General features: G+C 38.1%; 1 protein-coding gene across 18 annotated transcripts in view; it reads left to right on the forward strand.

The window, feature by feature from the left end:
• Window positions 1–17,893, forward strand: part of map7b (microtubule-associated protein 7b) — a 137,412-nt gene that overhangs the window by 99,754 nt on the left and 19,765 nt on the right. For 9 of the 18 annotated variants that reach the window (XM_084098214.1, XM_084098205.1, XM_084098210.1 and 6 more), the window contains 12 exons: window positions 1,486–1,602; window positions 4,080–4,261; window positions 4,378–4,520; window positions 6,924–7,168; window positions 7,259–7,409; window positions 8,021–8,192; window positions 9,104–9,208; window positions 9,292–9,333; window positions 9,444–9,498; window positions 9,609–9,747; window positions 11,092–11,321; window positions 11,421–13,193. In XM_084098214.1, the coding sequence (XP_083954340.1) occupies window positions 1,486–1,602; window positions 4,080–4,261; window positions 4,378–4,520; window positions 6,924–7,168; window positions 7,259–7,409; window positions 8,021–8,192; window positions 9,104–9,208; window positions 9,292–9,333; window positions 9,444–9,498; window positions 9,609–9,747; window positions 11,092–11,308 (1,568 nt within the window). In that variant the 3' untranslated portion in view covers window positions 11,309–11,321; window positions 11,421–13,193. Of the gene's footprint in view, window positions 1–1,485; window positions 1,603–4,079; window positions 4,262–4,377; window positions 4,521–6,923; window positions 7,169–7,258; window positions 7,410–8,020; window positions 8,193–9,103; window positions 9,209–9,291; window positions 9,334–9,443; window positions 9,499–9,608; window positions 9,748–11,091; window positions 11,322–11,420; window positions 13,194–17,893 lie in introns of those variants that run through there. The other 9 variants (XM_084098207.1, XM_084098206.1, XM_084098211.1 and 6 more) reach the window with 2 other exon arrangements.

The raw sequence follows: 17,893 nt of genomic DNA on the forward strand, positions 1-17,893 counted from the left end.
TACCCAGGGCTTCAGACTAAATGAAGTAACAAGCATGAATGAACAGTTAAAAATAGAAGATCATTAACGACAAATTACAGAACCTTTGTTTTGATATGTGACTTCAATTAAACATATGTTAATTCTGTTTCAATCTAGGCACTACCATAGAGTGCTATAGTGCCCATTTTTCAGTGGCATTGGTTCTGGAGTATTTTTTTATTTTATAGATTTTTTTGGTATTGGTATTTAAAGTGTTATAAGCTATGAATCAAACCAACCAGCTATGAGGCGAATCATAACATTACAAACTTTAATTTGTAGCAAAAAAGTATTTGATATTCGGACAAAACGGCAAAGAGAACACTGTGTACTTAACGGCTTTAATGAGGGAAATAACTTTAATCCCATAGAGCATTGCAAATAACATAATCAAATTGAAAGTAATGATGAGATCTAGATAATATTCAAAGTTGTTGATTATACCTACAGAAACAATATAATTTAAGTGTACTGAAAAATATGAATGTGTATGCTATTAACAAAAGCATATAACATTGATTAATAACCTCTGAACTCACAATAAGTCTGTCTTTAAATGTTTAAGTTATCGTTCAAATAAAAATCTATTTCCATATGGAGAAAATGTTCGAGTTTATACTCAACATGTTGCACTTTATTGCATGCACCAAGTGCTTCTAAACTAAATAATAGCAAATCTATAATCATGCAGTTCTGTAATTTGTCGTGTTTAGTCTTGAGCCCTGAGTCATGCAGTCTCTTCCAGCATTATTGCATGTTAAATTTTGTGTAAGTTCTGAAGGGTTTATACATTAGCGAATAATCGTTAAGCTATAAAAATAGTGGGGAAAAGTTGTACTGTGTGTGCATTGTTGCATGCTTTATTTGAGGGCTTCACTGGCATTTGACTATATTGTTTTTTATATTTGGTTTTTGCATGTTTTTTTCCCTACAGCAGTTGGCCACCTTTTTTTAAAGACGACATGAAAACAAAACATTTATTTACTTTTTTTTAAATGTTATTGTGTACAATTAATCAGTGCATGTTATTTTAAAGAACCCATTTGTTTTCAGGAATTTAATGTAGTAACTGATTTTAGTGTTTTGCTGCGCGAATGGCCATGTGCGTTGGTCAAAATTTTCATAATCCAGTCAAATCATGATGGATAAAATGAAGTCCCACCCTGAAATATTATTTCATTTAGACATTAAATGGGCAGTTTCATGTTGTCTTTCTACTGGTGGTTATGTTTAGGGTTACTAACTCTGTTTTTTTAACTCTTAACTCAATTCTTAACTCAAAACATTTTAAATCATGCATGATTCACTGTCACCAGCAGATGATGCAAATGGGTAACCTATTCTGGGCATATGAAGTTATGAATGCATGTGATGGGATTTATGTGTGTCAAGTGCTTTACTTTTGGATGTTTAACCTGCTTATTTAGGACTTTTGTTGAGAATGTGCATGCGTGTGTTGTCCAGGTACGCGTCGCATGCCTCTTACCCCATGGGAGAATACAATGATCACTCGACTACAGACACCAACACACTCCTACCTGGCCAGGAGTCGCAGCGCCATGTCTTTGTCTGGAGAAGCAGGTAGAACACAAACACATGCACAGCATGAAACAATCTAATACACTTTTTTAAAGGTCCCGTTCTTCGTGATCCCATGTTTCAAACTTTAGTTAGTATGTAATGTTGCTGTTAGAGCATAAATAATATCTGTAAAATTATAAAACTCAAAGTTCAATGCCAAGCGAGATATTTTATTTAACAGAAGTCGCCTACATCGAACGGTCCGTTTGGACTACATCCCTCTACTTCCTTCTTTAATGACGTCACTAGAACCGTTTTTTGACTAACCTCCGCCCACAGGAATGCTCCCTCAACTCTACCGAAATTCGTTTATGTACTTGCGCACTTCTTATAACTTACTGTGTTTACTCAGCTCTTACGGTGATTTTCTGAAGTAAAACTGATGCTTCATCTTTTGTGTGATGTACAATAAACTTTATTAAACTCATCAGTATATGTTTGATCATCATTCAGACAGCAGACTTGTAGGCTATTAATAAATAATGGATACATACAAGCAGATGACAAATACGTTATAATAACCGTAATTAAACTACTAAACTATACCTGTTTCATCTCTATACAGCACTCTGACTCTGTAGGCATCCGTTACTGAGAGTTTCTGATATTATCATCATTCCGTGAGATGAAATTGTCCTGAGAGACTGAGCACGAGCTCATGAAGCTCCGCCCCCTGGGTCGTCCAGCAGCAGCTTATTTGCATTTAAAGGGCACACACTAAAACAGCGCGTTTTTCTGAGCCCCAAAAAAATGACAATTTAAACATGCTGTAAAAAATGATCTGTTGGATATTTTGAGCTGAAACTTCACATACACACTCTGGGGACATCAGAGACTTATTTTACATCTTGTGAAAAGGGGCATAATACAGGACCTTTAATGTTAATTTTGGTCACAGATAGGGTGGGAAATTAACTTTTTTGCCTATCAGCTGGTGAATGGCCAATTTAACCAGCAACCTTTTCAATTTTTTATTCAATTCAAATGTATAAAATAACATGCTACAAACCTGAAATTGAATTGTGCATGTGTTGCTTTAAATTCTTGTTAAATGTTAAGCTAAGAGACATCTTACCGGTTTCCTGCCACATTGGTCGGTACATAAGCAAAATGACCTGACATTGCACAACAAGTGCCTGCATTTGTCTGGTGGCAAGTGTTAATTTTACACTCTAGCCTGTGAAGCGTTCTGTCAGACCTGACCAGTGTTGCGGTACAACTGTTTCTTATTTAACCATGTTTTTCAGAAGTATAACAGTAACTCAGATGTTTTAAAAATACTATAGCTTTTCAAGCCATCTTCTGAGAAGTTTCAATGAGGTGTGACTAGAAGAGAGAAAAAAATATTATAAAATACATTGTTTTTTTGTCATATAAAAGCTATACTATTTTTTTTTTTAAACATCTGAGTTACTGTTATGCTTCTAAAAAAAACGTATATAACTACGTACTTCAGTCGTATTAACTAAACTTTTTGATAGTAACTTGTAGAATAGCTAGAAAGTATGAGAAGCTCATAGCTTGACAAGATGCATTTTCAAAGTAGCTTTTACTTGTACAATAGCTGAACTTCAAGATGTTCAGTGTGAAAACACTTTTACAAAGAAAGAGAGCAGAGAAAGAGTATTGGAGAACTGTAAGCAAGTTTCTGGCAAGGCCCCTGTCTTAAAACAAAACACCTCTTTTAGACAGACAGCTTTGCCCATTTACTGCCCTCTGCATCTAAAACGGATGTGTGTGTGTGTGCGTGCACAAATAGAGCTGATGCTAATCTCTTGTGTGTATTTATATGTTCTGTCTTTTTCTTGCTAATTGTTTGCGGTTTTTTTTCTTCTGTTTGGGGATTCTGTTATCAACTGATTAAATTAAAGGCTTCTAAAATGGGCAAATGCATCATTATTTGACTATGAGGAATTGAATTGTCTGCATTCAGAATGAAATACTACCCTACTGCATGCTGTGCCATACTTTTCACTGCCTGCTGTTTTTATAATAGTGTGTGAAACACTTCACACAGTGCAAAAAGAAAAAGTATGCTACGTTGTTGTCAACCTAATAATTTGTGAGACGTCCAGTTTTTGTTTAGGAATTAAAAATGTTATTTTGCAGTTTTATTCCAATTTAAGTTCACATTTAGACAAATGCAATGCTTTGCATACAGTAAATGTACAAATTAAACAGTATACATAATACATACTGCAAAAACTGTATGGTAGTATGCCATTACGAACATGCTCTCAGATTGTCCTCCATCAGTGATGATCAGCATTGCCTAATTTCTGTCTAGACTCTAGAGCTTTGTAGATACTAATACACACTTTCTTCTTCTTCCCTTTCCACTTTTCCACCACTCATTCATCCCTTTTTTAACCTTTTTCTTTTGCACACCCTACTTGCTGTCACTCCTCTTGTCCATAATGGATCAATTTAATTTTTTCATAATATACCCTGGTTGGTTAAACTTGATCGTGGTACAGTGACCCCCGTTTGTCCTCGCTCAGCCTCCTGTCACCCAATGAGCACCATGTCCTTCAAGTCCATCCAGTCACGCAGCGCCGAGCGACCAATCAAAGCAGGCCTTCATTTTGAGAGACCAATCAGAGCAGGGCTCATCCCTTCGGACGGCAGCTCTCGCAGAAAGACCACCCAGAATATCTTGGTATGGTATTGGTGTAAATATGTACTTAAGAGTCTGTGTAGGGCAATTGCAACGTGTTGATCTTTGTATAATGTAGTATGGAAGTACTGTGTATAGATTTGTCCCTCTGTGTATAGATTGACAGGAAGGATAAGGACTATGTGAGGAAGTCATGGAGTAACCTGTCATATCCCACTCCCAGTCTGAGCCTGTTCACACCCAAGAGATCTCCCTCTCCTGTCAGTGATCGCAGCAGGGTGACCAATCCATCCCCCAACAGGTATAAGCACCTTTTATAAGATGAGGAATAAGAGTATATTCAGTATGTCATTCTGTCTGAAGGTGTATCTAATTTTCACAACCAAGAGGGGGTTTTATACTGATAATTCGTGGAAATATTTGCACAATTTGTCTTTATTTTTTTGTTTTGTTGGGTAAACGGTTAACCAGGGTTAGTAAATTAAAAACAAAAATAATTACAAAACTTCATAATCATCCTATGTTAGAACCAATCTCTGATTGCTATCATTACAAACATATATATCAGTTGTATATACAAAGTTTTATTGGATAAAATTGAAAAAATGGATAAAACACTTTTCATTTACCAATTCAGTATTTAGCAATCTTGATGTTAGAGATCCTCTTGCTGGCTCAGAGATCATGCTTATTTTATTTATAAGCAAGTAAATAATTCTGGAAATTTCTCAACTCATTTAAAGTATAATTACTAAAGCTTATGCTATAATATTCTTCAAATATATATCAATAAAATATAAAAAAAAAAAAAAATATATATATATATATATATATATATATATATATATATATATTATTATATTTATTTATATATATTTATATATATTTATATTCACACACACACAGTGAGGAAAATAAGTATTTGAACACCCTGCTATTTTGCAAGTTCTCCCACTTAGAAATCATGGAGGGGTCTGAAATTGTCATCGTAGGTGCATGTCCACTGTGAGAGACATAATCAAAAAAAAAAATCCAGAAATCACAATGTATGATTTTTTAACTATTTATTTATATGATACAGCTGCAAATAAGTATTTGAACACCTGAGAAAATCAATGTTAATATTTGGTACAGTAGCCTTTGTTTGCAATTACAGAGGTCAAACGTTTCCTGTAGTTTTTCACCAGGTTTGCACACACTGCAGGAGGGATTTTGGCCCACTCCTCCACACAGATCTTCTCTAGATCAGTCAGGTTTCTGGGCTGTCGCTGAGAAACACGGAGTTTGAGCTCCCTCCAAAGATTCTCTATTGGGTTTAGGTCTGGAGACTGGCTAGGCCACGCCAGAACCTTGATATGCTTCTTACAGAGCCACTCCTTGGTTATCCTGGCTGTGTGCTTCGGGTCATTGTCATGTTGGAAGACCCAGCCTCGACCCATCTTCAATGCTCTAACTGAGGGAAGGAGGTTGTTCCCCAAAATCTCGCAATACATGGCCCCGGTCATCCTCTCCTTAATACAGTGCAGTTGCCCTGTCCCATGTGCAGAAAAACACCCCCAAAGCATGATGCTACCACCCCCATGCTTCACAGTAGGGATGGTGTTCTTGGGATGGTACTCATCATTCTTCTTCCTCCAAACACGTTTAGTGGAATTATGACCAAAAAGTTCTATTTTGGTCTCATCTGACCACATGACTTTCTCCCATGACTCCTCTGGATCATCCAAATGGTCATTGGCAAACTTAAGACGGGCCTTGACATGTGCTGGTTTAAGCAGGGGAACCTTCCGTGCCATGCATGATTTCAAACCATGACGTCTTAGTGTATTACCAACAGTAACCTTGGAAACGGTGGTCCCAGCTCTTTTCAGGTCATTGACCAGCTCCTCCCGTGTAGTTCTGCACTGATTTCTCACCTTTCTTAGGATCATTGAGACCCCACGAGGTGAGATCTTGCATGGAGCCCCAGTCCGAGGGAGATTGACAGTCATGTTTAGCTTCTTCCATTTTCTAATGATTGCTCCAACAGTGGACCTTTTTTCACCAAGCTGCTTGGCAATTTCCCCGTAGCCCTTTCCAGCCTTGTGGAGGTGTACAATTTTGTCTCTAGTGTCTTTGGACAGCTCTTTGGTCTTGGCCATGTTAGTAGTTGGATTCTTACTGATTGTATGGGGTGGACAGGTGTCTTTATGCAGATAACGACCTCAAACAGGTGCATCTAATTTAGGATAATACATGGAGTGGAGGTGGACATTTTAAAGGCAGACTAACAGGTCTTTGAGGGTCAGAATTCTAGCTGATAGACAGGTGTTCAAATACTTATTTGCAGCTGTATCATACAAATAAATAGTTAAAAAATCATACATTGTGATTCTGGATTTTTTTTTTTAGATTATGTCTCTCACAGTGGACATGCAGCTACGATGACAATTCAGACCCCTCCATGATTTCCAAGTGGGAGAACTTGCAAAATAGCAGGGTGTTCAAATACTTATTTTCCTCACTGTATATATATATGTATGTATGTATATATATATATATATATATATATATATATATATATATATATATATATATATATAGTAGTATAAATATACATTTGTGACGTCAACTTTGCTGTGAGTTTTGCTGGACAGAATGAAAAGGACTAAAACTTTTCCTTCACTGATTAATTATTATTATTATTTTTTTGTCTGTTCCTCAGGGGCTCCACTCCTAAACCCTCTCAGAAGACGTTTAACCCCAAAAAGTCCAGGTCTCCTCCTCCCCCAGCATCAATTCCACTGTCTCCTAGTAACCCCTCCTTACTGCCAGGCAATCTCAGGCCCAACAGAGTGACATCAGAGAGCCCGAGAGTTACCCCAGAACGAGAGGGGGGCAAAAAAGAGGACGTTGAACCTCCTAAAATTGAACCAGAGGCTCCTGCAACTAAACCAGAGCCTTCTGCTGGTCTGTAATACTGCGCAACCATACATGAACCATCAAGTTTGATTGAACTAGCATTATATATTATATTCCTGTGGCTCTTTCTCTTTGTAGAAGGTTCTGGAGGTTCTCCAACAGCACGGCCCTCTGCAGGCACAACAGATCCCGAGGAGGCATCTCGTCTGCTGGCTGAGAAACGACGGCAGGCCAGAGAACAGAGAGAAAGAGAAGAGGAGGAGAAGAGACAGCAGGAAGAGGCTGAAAGGTGCGTGTGACAGATTTTCATGAGCACTGTTATTATATCCACTGTTGGGGAAGCTACTCTAAAACTAGTTGCAATAACAGCCCTGCATTTTGACAAATATTTCTGCTGATTTGCACCAACAAAAAAGCCTGATCGTATTACCTAATTTTATGATGCTGAGTTCAAAAATAAAAAAACATCAATAAAAACTTACCATCACAAACACACACACACACACACACACACAATATGATATGATACATATGTATCAGTTTTAATTCACCCACAGATATAGCAGGAAACATCTGGGTCAGGAAATCAGGATTAGGCATAAAATAATGTCATACATGAGAAAATCAGATAGTTGTAACCTGGCTCAGAGGAAGAGAAGAATCATGTATCTGTGGCAGTTTTTCTTCTTCACCTTACAAATGGATGTTGAAATCAAAAATGCTATGAAATGCATCATATTTTGGGGGAAACTGTGATGTGCTACAGCAAAACTTTAGTAATAATTCGTTCAGCAAATATGTTGCAGGGTTGTGAAATCTACAGTGTTGTCTAAATGTACACTGAACGTTACCAAAGCACTATACATTCGTTTACTTTGAAAGAATCTTTTAAATTAACAGGCGCAGCAGGGAGGAGATGGCCCGGAGGAAGGCAGAGGAGCGAGCCAAGAGAGAGGAGGAGGCGCAGCGGCAGGCAGAAGAGAAGAAGAGACGAGAGGAGGAGGAGGAGAAGCGATTAGAGGAGGAGAAGGCTCAGAGGGAGAGAGAGGAAGCTGAACGCCTGCAGAGACAGGTACACAAACATATACACACAACAATCTCATTCATTAATCACACCAAACCGATAAATAAATGCACAACACTCAATATGTGCTTTATTTAGATAACGTATCAACATTAGGGCTGTAAATAGATAATTCAACATTGATTGATTTTGGTGGAATTTATTTATTTATGTACACTACTGTTCAAAAGTTGCTGGCCAATAAGATTTCTTTCTTTTTTTTAAATGCATTAAATTGACCAGAAGTAACAGTGAATGCATTTGTTTCAAATTAATGTTTTTTTTTTTTTTTTTTGCTTTAAATATAAAAAACACATTAATTCTCAATTTTCTTTTGAACTTTCTGTTAATCAAAGAATCTTAAAATAAAAATGTACAACAAAAAAATGGCCAGAAATATTTCTTGAGCGTCAAATCATCATCATATAATGATTTCTGAAGGATTGTGTGACACTGAAGACTGGAGTAATGATCCTGAATCATCACAGGATTAAATTACATTTTACAATATATTCACATAGAAAAGAGTTATTTTAATTTGTAATAATATTTCATAATATTACTGTTGTTTTTGATTGTGGAACTTACCGACCACAAACATTTGAAAAGTAGTGTATATATGTATATAATTTGCCTCTAATATTTTTTTATATAAAATAAAATAAATATATAATGCATAATATGTATTATTTGAATGCATATGAATATGAATATAGTCAAATTAAATTTGTACAAACAATATATTGGCACTTTCTAAAGCCACTTTTTTGTAATATGTGAACTAACCAACATTTTTCACTTAATTAATCTCAAAAACATGTTAAGTTTGACAGCCCTAAAGTTAATGCATGCTGAATAATGCATATACTGTACGTACAGTTTCAAATGCCAGTGTGTTTTGTGTGGCTCTGTATGTTCAGAAAGAAGAAGAAGAGGCTCGCCAGAGAGAAGAGGCAGAGCGTTTGCGCCTGGAGAGAGAGAAACACTTCCAGAAAGAGGAGGCTGAGAGAATGGAGAGGAAGAAGGTAAACAAGTTCGTTTTATTGAGTGATTTTAAAGGTAATTACAGGATTTTACAGTTACCTGATTGTGTTCTTGTCTGTCACAGCGCCTTGAGGAAATTATGAAACGCACACGCCGATCTGATCAGGTAAAGATGTAAAGCAATTGCTGCTGCTTTTTCGGCATTGTTGTCTTTCATTCGAAGTGCTGGCTTTTTCTCTAACACACTTTCTGTTTTACACATCTTGTGTTTTGAAGAAAGCCACCCCACAGAGAAATGGCGATGTCAGCCAGCAGAGCGGACAGGATTCAGGTGAGCTGTGATTTTTACATGTACATGTGCACCATAGTGTTTCCTCCCTGACCTTAATACCTTTTCCTCTTAATCTAACATCATTAATGTCCCTCTCTCTTGTCTGTTAGTGATTTCAATATCCAGCAGTCCCTCAGTGAGTGTGTCGACCCCTCAGGCTCCAGAGACCTCGGAGACCGGACGCAGTGACAGTAACGGACACTCGGACCCCAGCTTCATCACACCCATACTGCCCACATCAGGTCACAGGTGAGATTTCTTTCACAATTATTCATAATAACAAATGTGAAAAGCCGAGGCCTGGTAGTTAACGTGATTTGAAACACACATTCAGTTTGATTCCAACTTGCATAATTTCCCATTCTGTCCAAAAATTTAATAAACAAAACATAATTTAAAAAATAAATTATATGTCTTTATTAAAGCTGCCGTCGGCAACATTTTTTTGATCATATTCAGTGAAATTAACACTATAATCCGACAGAACAACATAAATAAGGTGGTTTTAGAAAAAAACCCGAGCTTCTAACTCCACCTGGAGCGTGTTATTTGTTTTGCAAAAATCCACTGCTCCCGGATCATCGGGTCCAATCAGCGCAGGGGGGGTGTGAGATCTGACTGTCAATCACAGGTCGTGCACACGCCACAGATCCCACCTCCCTCGCGCACGTTACAATATCATATGCCTTAAGTTCGCCTGAAGATTGCATGAAGCGTGATGGCGGAGAGAAAATCTACTAACAAGCTTCCAATTCCTCGGTTATTGCTATCTATGGGTAGATTAGCCAGGGCAGCCTCCCTCCGAGTCCATTGATCGATGCTGAAGAGACGGACGCGTTCACAGAAAATCTGGTGCACACGCACTGACGAGCACGACCTCGATGGGAGGGTGCTCGCTGGTAGTGGGGGAGGGGCATGAGAGTTGTAAACATTAAAATTTTTGGCTAAGTCGACCCAATCTGCCAGACTTGCCGACTGCAGCTTTAATAATAATAATAATAATAATAGATAGTTAGTTAATTAATAACAATAATAATAATAATGAATATTTTTTTTTTTTTATTAATTATTAATACAATAGTTTATTAAAATAATATCTATCTATCTATCTATCTATCTATCTATCTATCTTAAATAAACACCTTCATTTGTCTTTATATTAAGAAAGCAATAGAAAAATCCCACATTGCGATGCTTACTGTACATTAGGTATGTGCTATTCTAGTTTACTATTGAAATTGCTTTGAATTGTCCTCATTTCAAAGTCACTTTGGAAAATTTTCTTCTAAATGAATGTTTAATGTAGAAAATGGCCTGACACTAATTTTGATCTGCAACTCTCCTGTCCTCTACTGGTGACAGGAGGAAGTACAACTTTATTTTTTATAAGCTTTTGATAATTCATTAACAGACAGTATGAAAACGGTTTGCATTTATTGATTAAGTAAACACTTTTATCCAAAGCTACTTACAAATGAGAATACAAGCAGAAGCAGTTAATTCAACAATATGCTTAATCAGAGAAACTTGAACTTGATCTATAAAAAAAAACAAAAAACAGTTTGTAATCTGTGACTTTTTCTTCACTGCAAGCGTGACTGCCCAACTCAGAGAAAACGGTGGTGTCACAGAAGCCTTCGAGGAGGTCATAGAGCTTCCTATGGTGAACAAACTATCCCGTCAAGATGGAGATGGAGAGGAAGTGGAAAATGAGGAAGAGGAGGAGAAGAGGAAGGTTCCCATTTTGGCTTTCAGAGAGAATGGCAGCACGCATAACGTGAGTGGACTGGAGGAGGACCCGGCACAGTAAACGCTTCTCTCAGGTCAGTCAGTCTGGACACAACACTGATTTTATTTTTTATTTTTTTGGGCGACATACCATGTCCCCTTTACCTTATTTTGATTTTTCCCCCCCATTATAGATATATGAACATTTATAATTGTGGAAGTGCAACCTGCAACACAGGAAATAGAGTCCGAGGGAGACCCCTCACTGTACTTCCCTTCATCTGACACTTAGACACCTAAAATGGCAAAAACGAAACGTGTCCTCGCAGCTGAGACCGATCTCTTGGCTTCTCCTTCCTGTAATCAGCTCCTGTCTCCCCAAACTGAAGTGGTACGCTCCAGGAACCACATCTTCCGTCATTTGGGGAGTCGTGGTGACTGTGAAGGCACATTTAGTACTTGAAGAAAAGTGTCGTCGCTGTCGTGGAAGCTCCTGTGAAGTGCTAAGCATAAGGAATGTGTGACGAGAGAATGATGTTTGTTGTGTTTGGGTAGATTTATGGCGAAACCTCGTAGTTTTGCTCTCGTTATGCCAGCAATTGAGTGGCTGAACTCTCCGCTTAGTTTTATAATTAATGTTCAAATGAAGAGAACTTATTTTCTGCCCTCTTTGTAAAGCTTGAACAGATTTTTGCCTCTTGAATTACGTCTCATTCCACTCCAACGTACGGCCCTCTGCGCAGTCCGAGCGAAGCAGAGCTTTCATACTTGATCTTTATTTTCTTCCTAATGTGGTTGGGTGATTTTGAATCTCATGCAACTTATCAGGAACATATCCATGATATATTTAACTTAAAATTAAATGGAAAAAAAAGTCTTTTTTTTTCACATTTCGTTAAAATTAAGCACATCCTCACAATTTCTCATTATAGTAATAATGCAAAACATTTGTAAATTGTTAAGTATTTATATACCATTGCAACTGTTTTACTGCCTTTAATCAATACTGATTTAAATAAAACAAATTGTATTACTTTCCCTCCCCATTAGATTTTAGGTTGAAATGTGACCTGGGTGTGTTTTTGTGAGATTCACCCAGCTGATGGTTTGCTCGCCATGTTGTTTTGTTTAGCATTAATCACAGACACCCGAAAGCAACTTGTAATATAGAGACTTACGCGTATATGAGAGGTTACGTCTATTTAATCGGTAGAACCCATACAAGCTAATCTTTAAAATCAAGAGATCTTTCGAATGTAATCATAACGTAATAAATAAATCTGAAATGCTGCTACCTATGTCTTTCCTCTGCCTTATCAGATGAAGTGAAGTTTTGAGGATTTGTTTGTAGAGCTGTTGTTAAAGGGCTGATTTGTTTTAGTTTTATTTTGAAAAATCCTCTGTTCATCAATAGGCTCGTAACACATGCTGTCGGTACAGCCCTGTAAGTGCTGCTGCATCATGTAGCTGTTTCCATCCCAGCCCTATGAGATGCAAATAATCAATATGTCATAGGGCTCATGGAAAACTAAGTATCCTATGTAGGACATATTATGAAGCGATTTCTCTTGTAAACAACAAAAGACTATCTCTGTTTTTGTTGTGATCAGTATCAGTGGATGGTCAGTGGACACCATGCAAAAAAAAAAAAAAGAAGCAGCAGGGATCAATTAAATATCTTGAAATGAAGAAACTGTAAATCTTGATATGCAAACACTAAAAAAGTATACATGAATGTTGCACAAAATCTGTTAGCAGAATGGTGGGTGAAGGTTTAAAACAAGCACAACTTGTTTCTCAGTGAAGACTTATTATTTATAGAGCACTTCTCATAAAGCACCCATGTGCCCTAGACCTAATCAACAGCACTGAGTACCACTTTAAAGAACTGAAGCGTTTTCTCCCTACCAAGTCGATCTATATGCATGTACAAATTATGAAAATCAATAAAACTTTTTATCTGGAAATGACTTAAGACTGCTTTGTGTTCCTAGTGTTACAAATTAAGTTGTCACAGTAAATTAGGGCTGTGGTTGTATGATTCTGACATTTTGCTGGCCTAGATTAAACTTTTGCATGTGGAACAATGTGATGTTTAGATCCACCAGTGTTTAATATGGTGCTAGTGTGAAGCTGATGATCTCTGAGGTTTAGATAAACATGTAAACATGCCCCCAAATTTTCAGTGGCTATCAAATAACATACAACAGATGATGTCAATGTGGAATATTTCATTTTTTGCTATGAAGTGAAACGAGCAGTGAAACCGTTCCGCTCAGGATCCAAACGATAAAGGGAGCGACTGAAAAGCCTCAGCATTTCTCCCAGTTAGACAGAGGATGAACCACTGCCATGTAACGCTGAATGGTCATGAGTGTTAAAAACAACAAGGCCGTTACGGATGCATCTTAAAGCTGCAGTAGGTAACTTGAAAATGTATTTTTTATATATTTGTTAAAACTGTCATTATGTCCTCACAGTAGAATATGAGACAGATAATCTGTGAAAAAATCAAGCTCCTCTGGCTCCTCCCAGTGGTCCTATTGCCATTTGCAGAAATACACCGCTCCCGGTCAGAAACAACCAATCAGAGAAAGAGTGCAACGTTATGAAGTTACATTACATGTATTGCAAAATACGTAATGATTTGAGGACCAAGTTTGTAGTCAAAGTATGGGCAGGCCATAGTCAATGTAAAGCATATTGTTGATGTTTCCTCCCTACCAGTGAATGTGCGATAACTGTTTATCCGCCGTCATCAGTGACCCTGCATGTTTACTAGCCTGCGCGTTCACGGCAGGCTCTGTTGTGGTGGGGGAGGAGCTGTGGAGGGAGGGCTGTAGTGCAGCAGAGAGCAAGGGGGAGTGACCTGTAAGCTGTGCTTGTTCAAATTTTCAGGCTAAGTCAACGTTTTCTAAAAGTCGGCAAGTCTGGCAGATTGGGTCGACTTAGCCAAAATTTTTAATGTTTACAACTCCCATGCCCCTCCCCCACTAACAGCGAGCACCCTCCCATCGAGGTCGTGCTCGTCAGTGCGTGTGCACCAGATTTTCTGTGAACGCGTCCGTCTCTTCAGCATCGATCAACACCATGGACTCGGAGGTAGGCTGCCCTGGCTAATCTACCCATAGATAGCAATAACCGAGGAATTGGAAGCTTGTTAGTAGATTTTCTCTCCGCCATCACGCTTCGTACAATCTTCAGGCGAACTTCAGGCGTGTCGTGTGCATGTGATATAGAGAGCCTAAGTCCCGCCCCTCCGCTTCCGGCTCATGGGACCTTATTTCGAAAAAAATATGTATGGAAGTCAATGGCGAGAGACAACTTATCTTTTTATTCCGTCTGAACTGTGCCCTGAACTACACATATGATGTTTGTCAATTTAAAAGATAATTATGAAAGTCAAGAAAATCGCAGTTTGTCATAAAACAGAAGAGTAACGTTTAGTTTTATGTGAAAATCGCTCAATGAACTACATCTCTCGTCTCGCACTATGTACGTCACAAGATCCGTTGCTCGTATGTGTGTATTCTGGCTCAAAACACTCAGGCATGACGGCGTTACGTTACGATTATAATGTAAGACTATAGAAAAAATGACAGACGTTAGCTTCAGTAAAGTTAGCTTCATTCATTGAGAGAAAAGGTATGACGTCCCATGTGCCCCTTCTGGGTTTGTAGTCTTTGTAATTACGTATTTTCACAGTCTTATACCTCAGCAGTTTTACATCAAGCTGCGACTTACTTGACTTTAAAATGTATATTTTAAATTGACAAACATCATATGTGTAAATCAGGGCACAATTCAAACGAGATCAAAATATTTGTTGTCTCTCGCCATTGACTACCATACAATATTTTTCCGAAATAAGGTCCCATGGTGGTCGACCGGAAGGGGAGGGACTTAGGCTCTCTATTGTAACATGCGCAAGGGAGGGGGGGATCTGTGGCGTGTGCACGACCTGTGATTGACAGTCAGATCTCACACCCCCCTGCGCTGATTGGACCCGATGATCCGGGAGCAGTGGATTTTTGCAAAACAAATAACACGCTCCAGGTGGAGTTAGAAGCTCGGGTTTTTTTCTAAAACCACCTTATTTATGTTGTTCTGTCTGATTATAGTGTCGATTTCACTGAATATGATCAAAAAAATGTTGCCGACGGCAGCTTTAACACAACCACTAATGAGAAAAAGAGCGGACTGAGAATGGATCCAACTTTCACCACTTCATCTTTGCGACACAACAACTCGTTGTATTCTGAGTCATAGTTGTCAGAGTTTTCATTGTAGACCGGATTCAGTGTTTCCTCATCAGTCATGTTGGTCTGCAACATCACAAACTTCAGTTAGAGATCAGATTTGTCCAGTTTCAGTTCTTTACTATTTGTAGATGTTTTCTGTGGAGAACCAACTGAAACATTAAAGGTGCTCTAAGCGATGTCATGCGTTTTTTAGGCCAAAACATTTTTTGTCACATACAGCAAACATCTCCTCACTATCCGCTATCTGCTTGTCCCCTGAACACACTGTAAAGACACGCGATCTCTGTAGACAGCGCAGGCTCCACAAATGGCAACAAAAACAAACTGGCCCAGCCTGGACCACGAAACATAACAAACAGTGTTCCAGCCAATAACCAACAAGAATGATTTGGGGGTGGGGGTTTGGGAGTTAGTGCACATGCACATGAAAGGGGTGTGTGTGTGGAGTGTAGGAGAGAGAAGAATGAAGAGGGAAGTTAGCTAGAGAAGAGATGTCCTAGAGTCTAGACAACAACGACGAACATTAAAAATATATATTCTTGAGAATTTTGATATGGCCGACACACGACCAAAGAGATGACGTTCCGATGGACAAATAACAAAGAAGAGGGAAAAGGAGAGGGAATGCGCAAAGTCCCGAATTTATATCGGAAAAGCAAAAGGTGGCGAGAACTCCGCCGGCAGAAGGGCTTCCAATCCGAAATTCAGGTGGCTCTGTTTTCACTGGACAGGCGGGTAAATCCAGTTTGGTTTCTCTAAATAGTTCATGACTTTCAGGAAGCACAAAAGGGAGGGGGAGGGGACAGGATGAGGAGGAGGGAGGGTCGAGCTAGCCTCCGTTTTGTTTGACAATACTTTGAACGTCAACCTATTTTTTTACAGTCTATGACGTCAACAAGAAGTGACTTCACCCAACATCGCTTAGAGCACCTTTAAAAAAATCATTCTTTCTCTATATTTGAATACTATATTTGAAAATATATAAATATATTTAGTCCTTAATATAATTAAAGTATTAACGCTGCAACAAGATCCAACTCTTCCAATTTTTATCTGCCTGCTACGTGACATGTAGAACTTTGCTAAAACAGTACACAACTTGCCTAAATTATTGATGATATTTTCCTTGAACAGCACAATTGTGATCAGAACAGACTTGGATCACTTCGATCAACTAGCTAGAATAACTAAGTTTAAAATCAAGCATAGCGTTAGTTCTGGCAGGTCACGTTAGTCAAGCTCGCATCAGCTGACCCTCAGCTGATCCACATCTACCTATCGGAATACGACACCTATCACCGTGTACATATATAAGCTCCTTCAGTATTATCAGCAGCTATCGCGTTTCTCAGGAGCAAATTACCCTCCTCCATCCCCAGCTCCTCCTCTCGCCCAGTCAGGATTTGACATTCTGATTCCCCTTGAAGCAGAATAATTATCGAATAATGTTGTATTTTAATCTTGAATTAAATATATTTGCAAATTTTCATGTTGGTTCTGTTCTGTTTACCCCAAGGGGGATTATTGCTGCTCTCCCTGCTCTTATCCATGCTAGGCTGCATGGATGCGCAGGGAGTTCTCGCCCAGAACGGAACCATTCCGCCAATCCAAACTGTATGCTAATTGTCAATCATATTTGACGGTAGTGGTCCTGACAGAACATTGAATATTATCAATGTGTTAAAAGAGCAGTATGATTGTGAGTGATGTTTGTATGATGGGTATTTGACATGTATCCTCCCTCAAACCTCAGTCCTTTCATCTCACATGCAAAGAGGACGCTGAAGTGGCTTTGAGATCTTTACAAATGAAGTAACTGTTCCACTTAAACCCATTTGTAATTACAGGCATGCAACAAATATAATACACTCAGAAGAAAAGCAGGCTTCTGTCAGGTGCTTCATATATAAAACCTTTTAGGAGTTCCCATCATGGAATAATTTTATGACTGTAGTTTGAATTCATTCATTTGTTTTAATTTATTTTATGTTTTGAATAAGTTTTATTTATTGCACAGCTCATAAACAAACTTTAAAATATTATGAGATTGTTTAAGATATTTATGCTTATGTGCACTAGGGTCATTGTGATTCTATATATATTTTTATTTTATGCCAAAAAGGTTATATATAAGGACAAATGTCTTAAATTATTGCATAATACTTTCATGTTTAATGGTATAATGCACAAGCTGGTTAATTCAGAAAATTTAATTAAAATTAAATGAATAATAATAATAATTATAATGATAAAAAACTATATTAATTAAGTAATTAAAACTATTTCCATAAAATGATCCCATGATGGGAACCACTAAATGGTTCTATATGAAGCGTCTGACAGAACCCTTTAAGGTTCTATATAGAACCTTTTCTTCTAAGAGTGTAGGACCTTTTTTGCATAAA

Source organism: Abramis brama (assembly GCF_963993115.1).
Source record: "Abramis brama genome assembly, chromosome: 22".
NCBI classification, from domain to species: Eukaryota; Metazoa; Chordata; class Actinopteri; order Cypriniformes; family Leuciscidae; genus Abramis; species Abramis brama.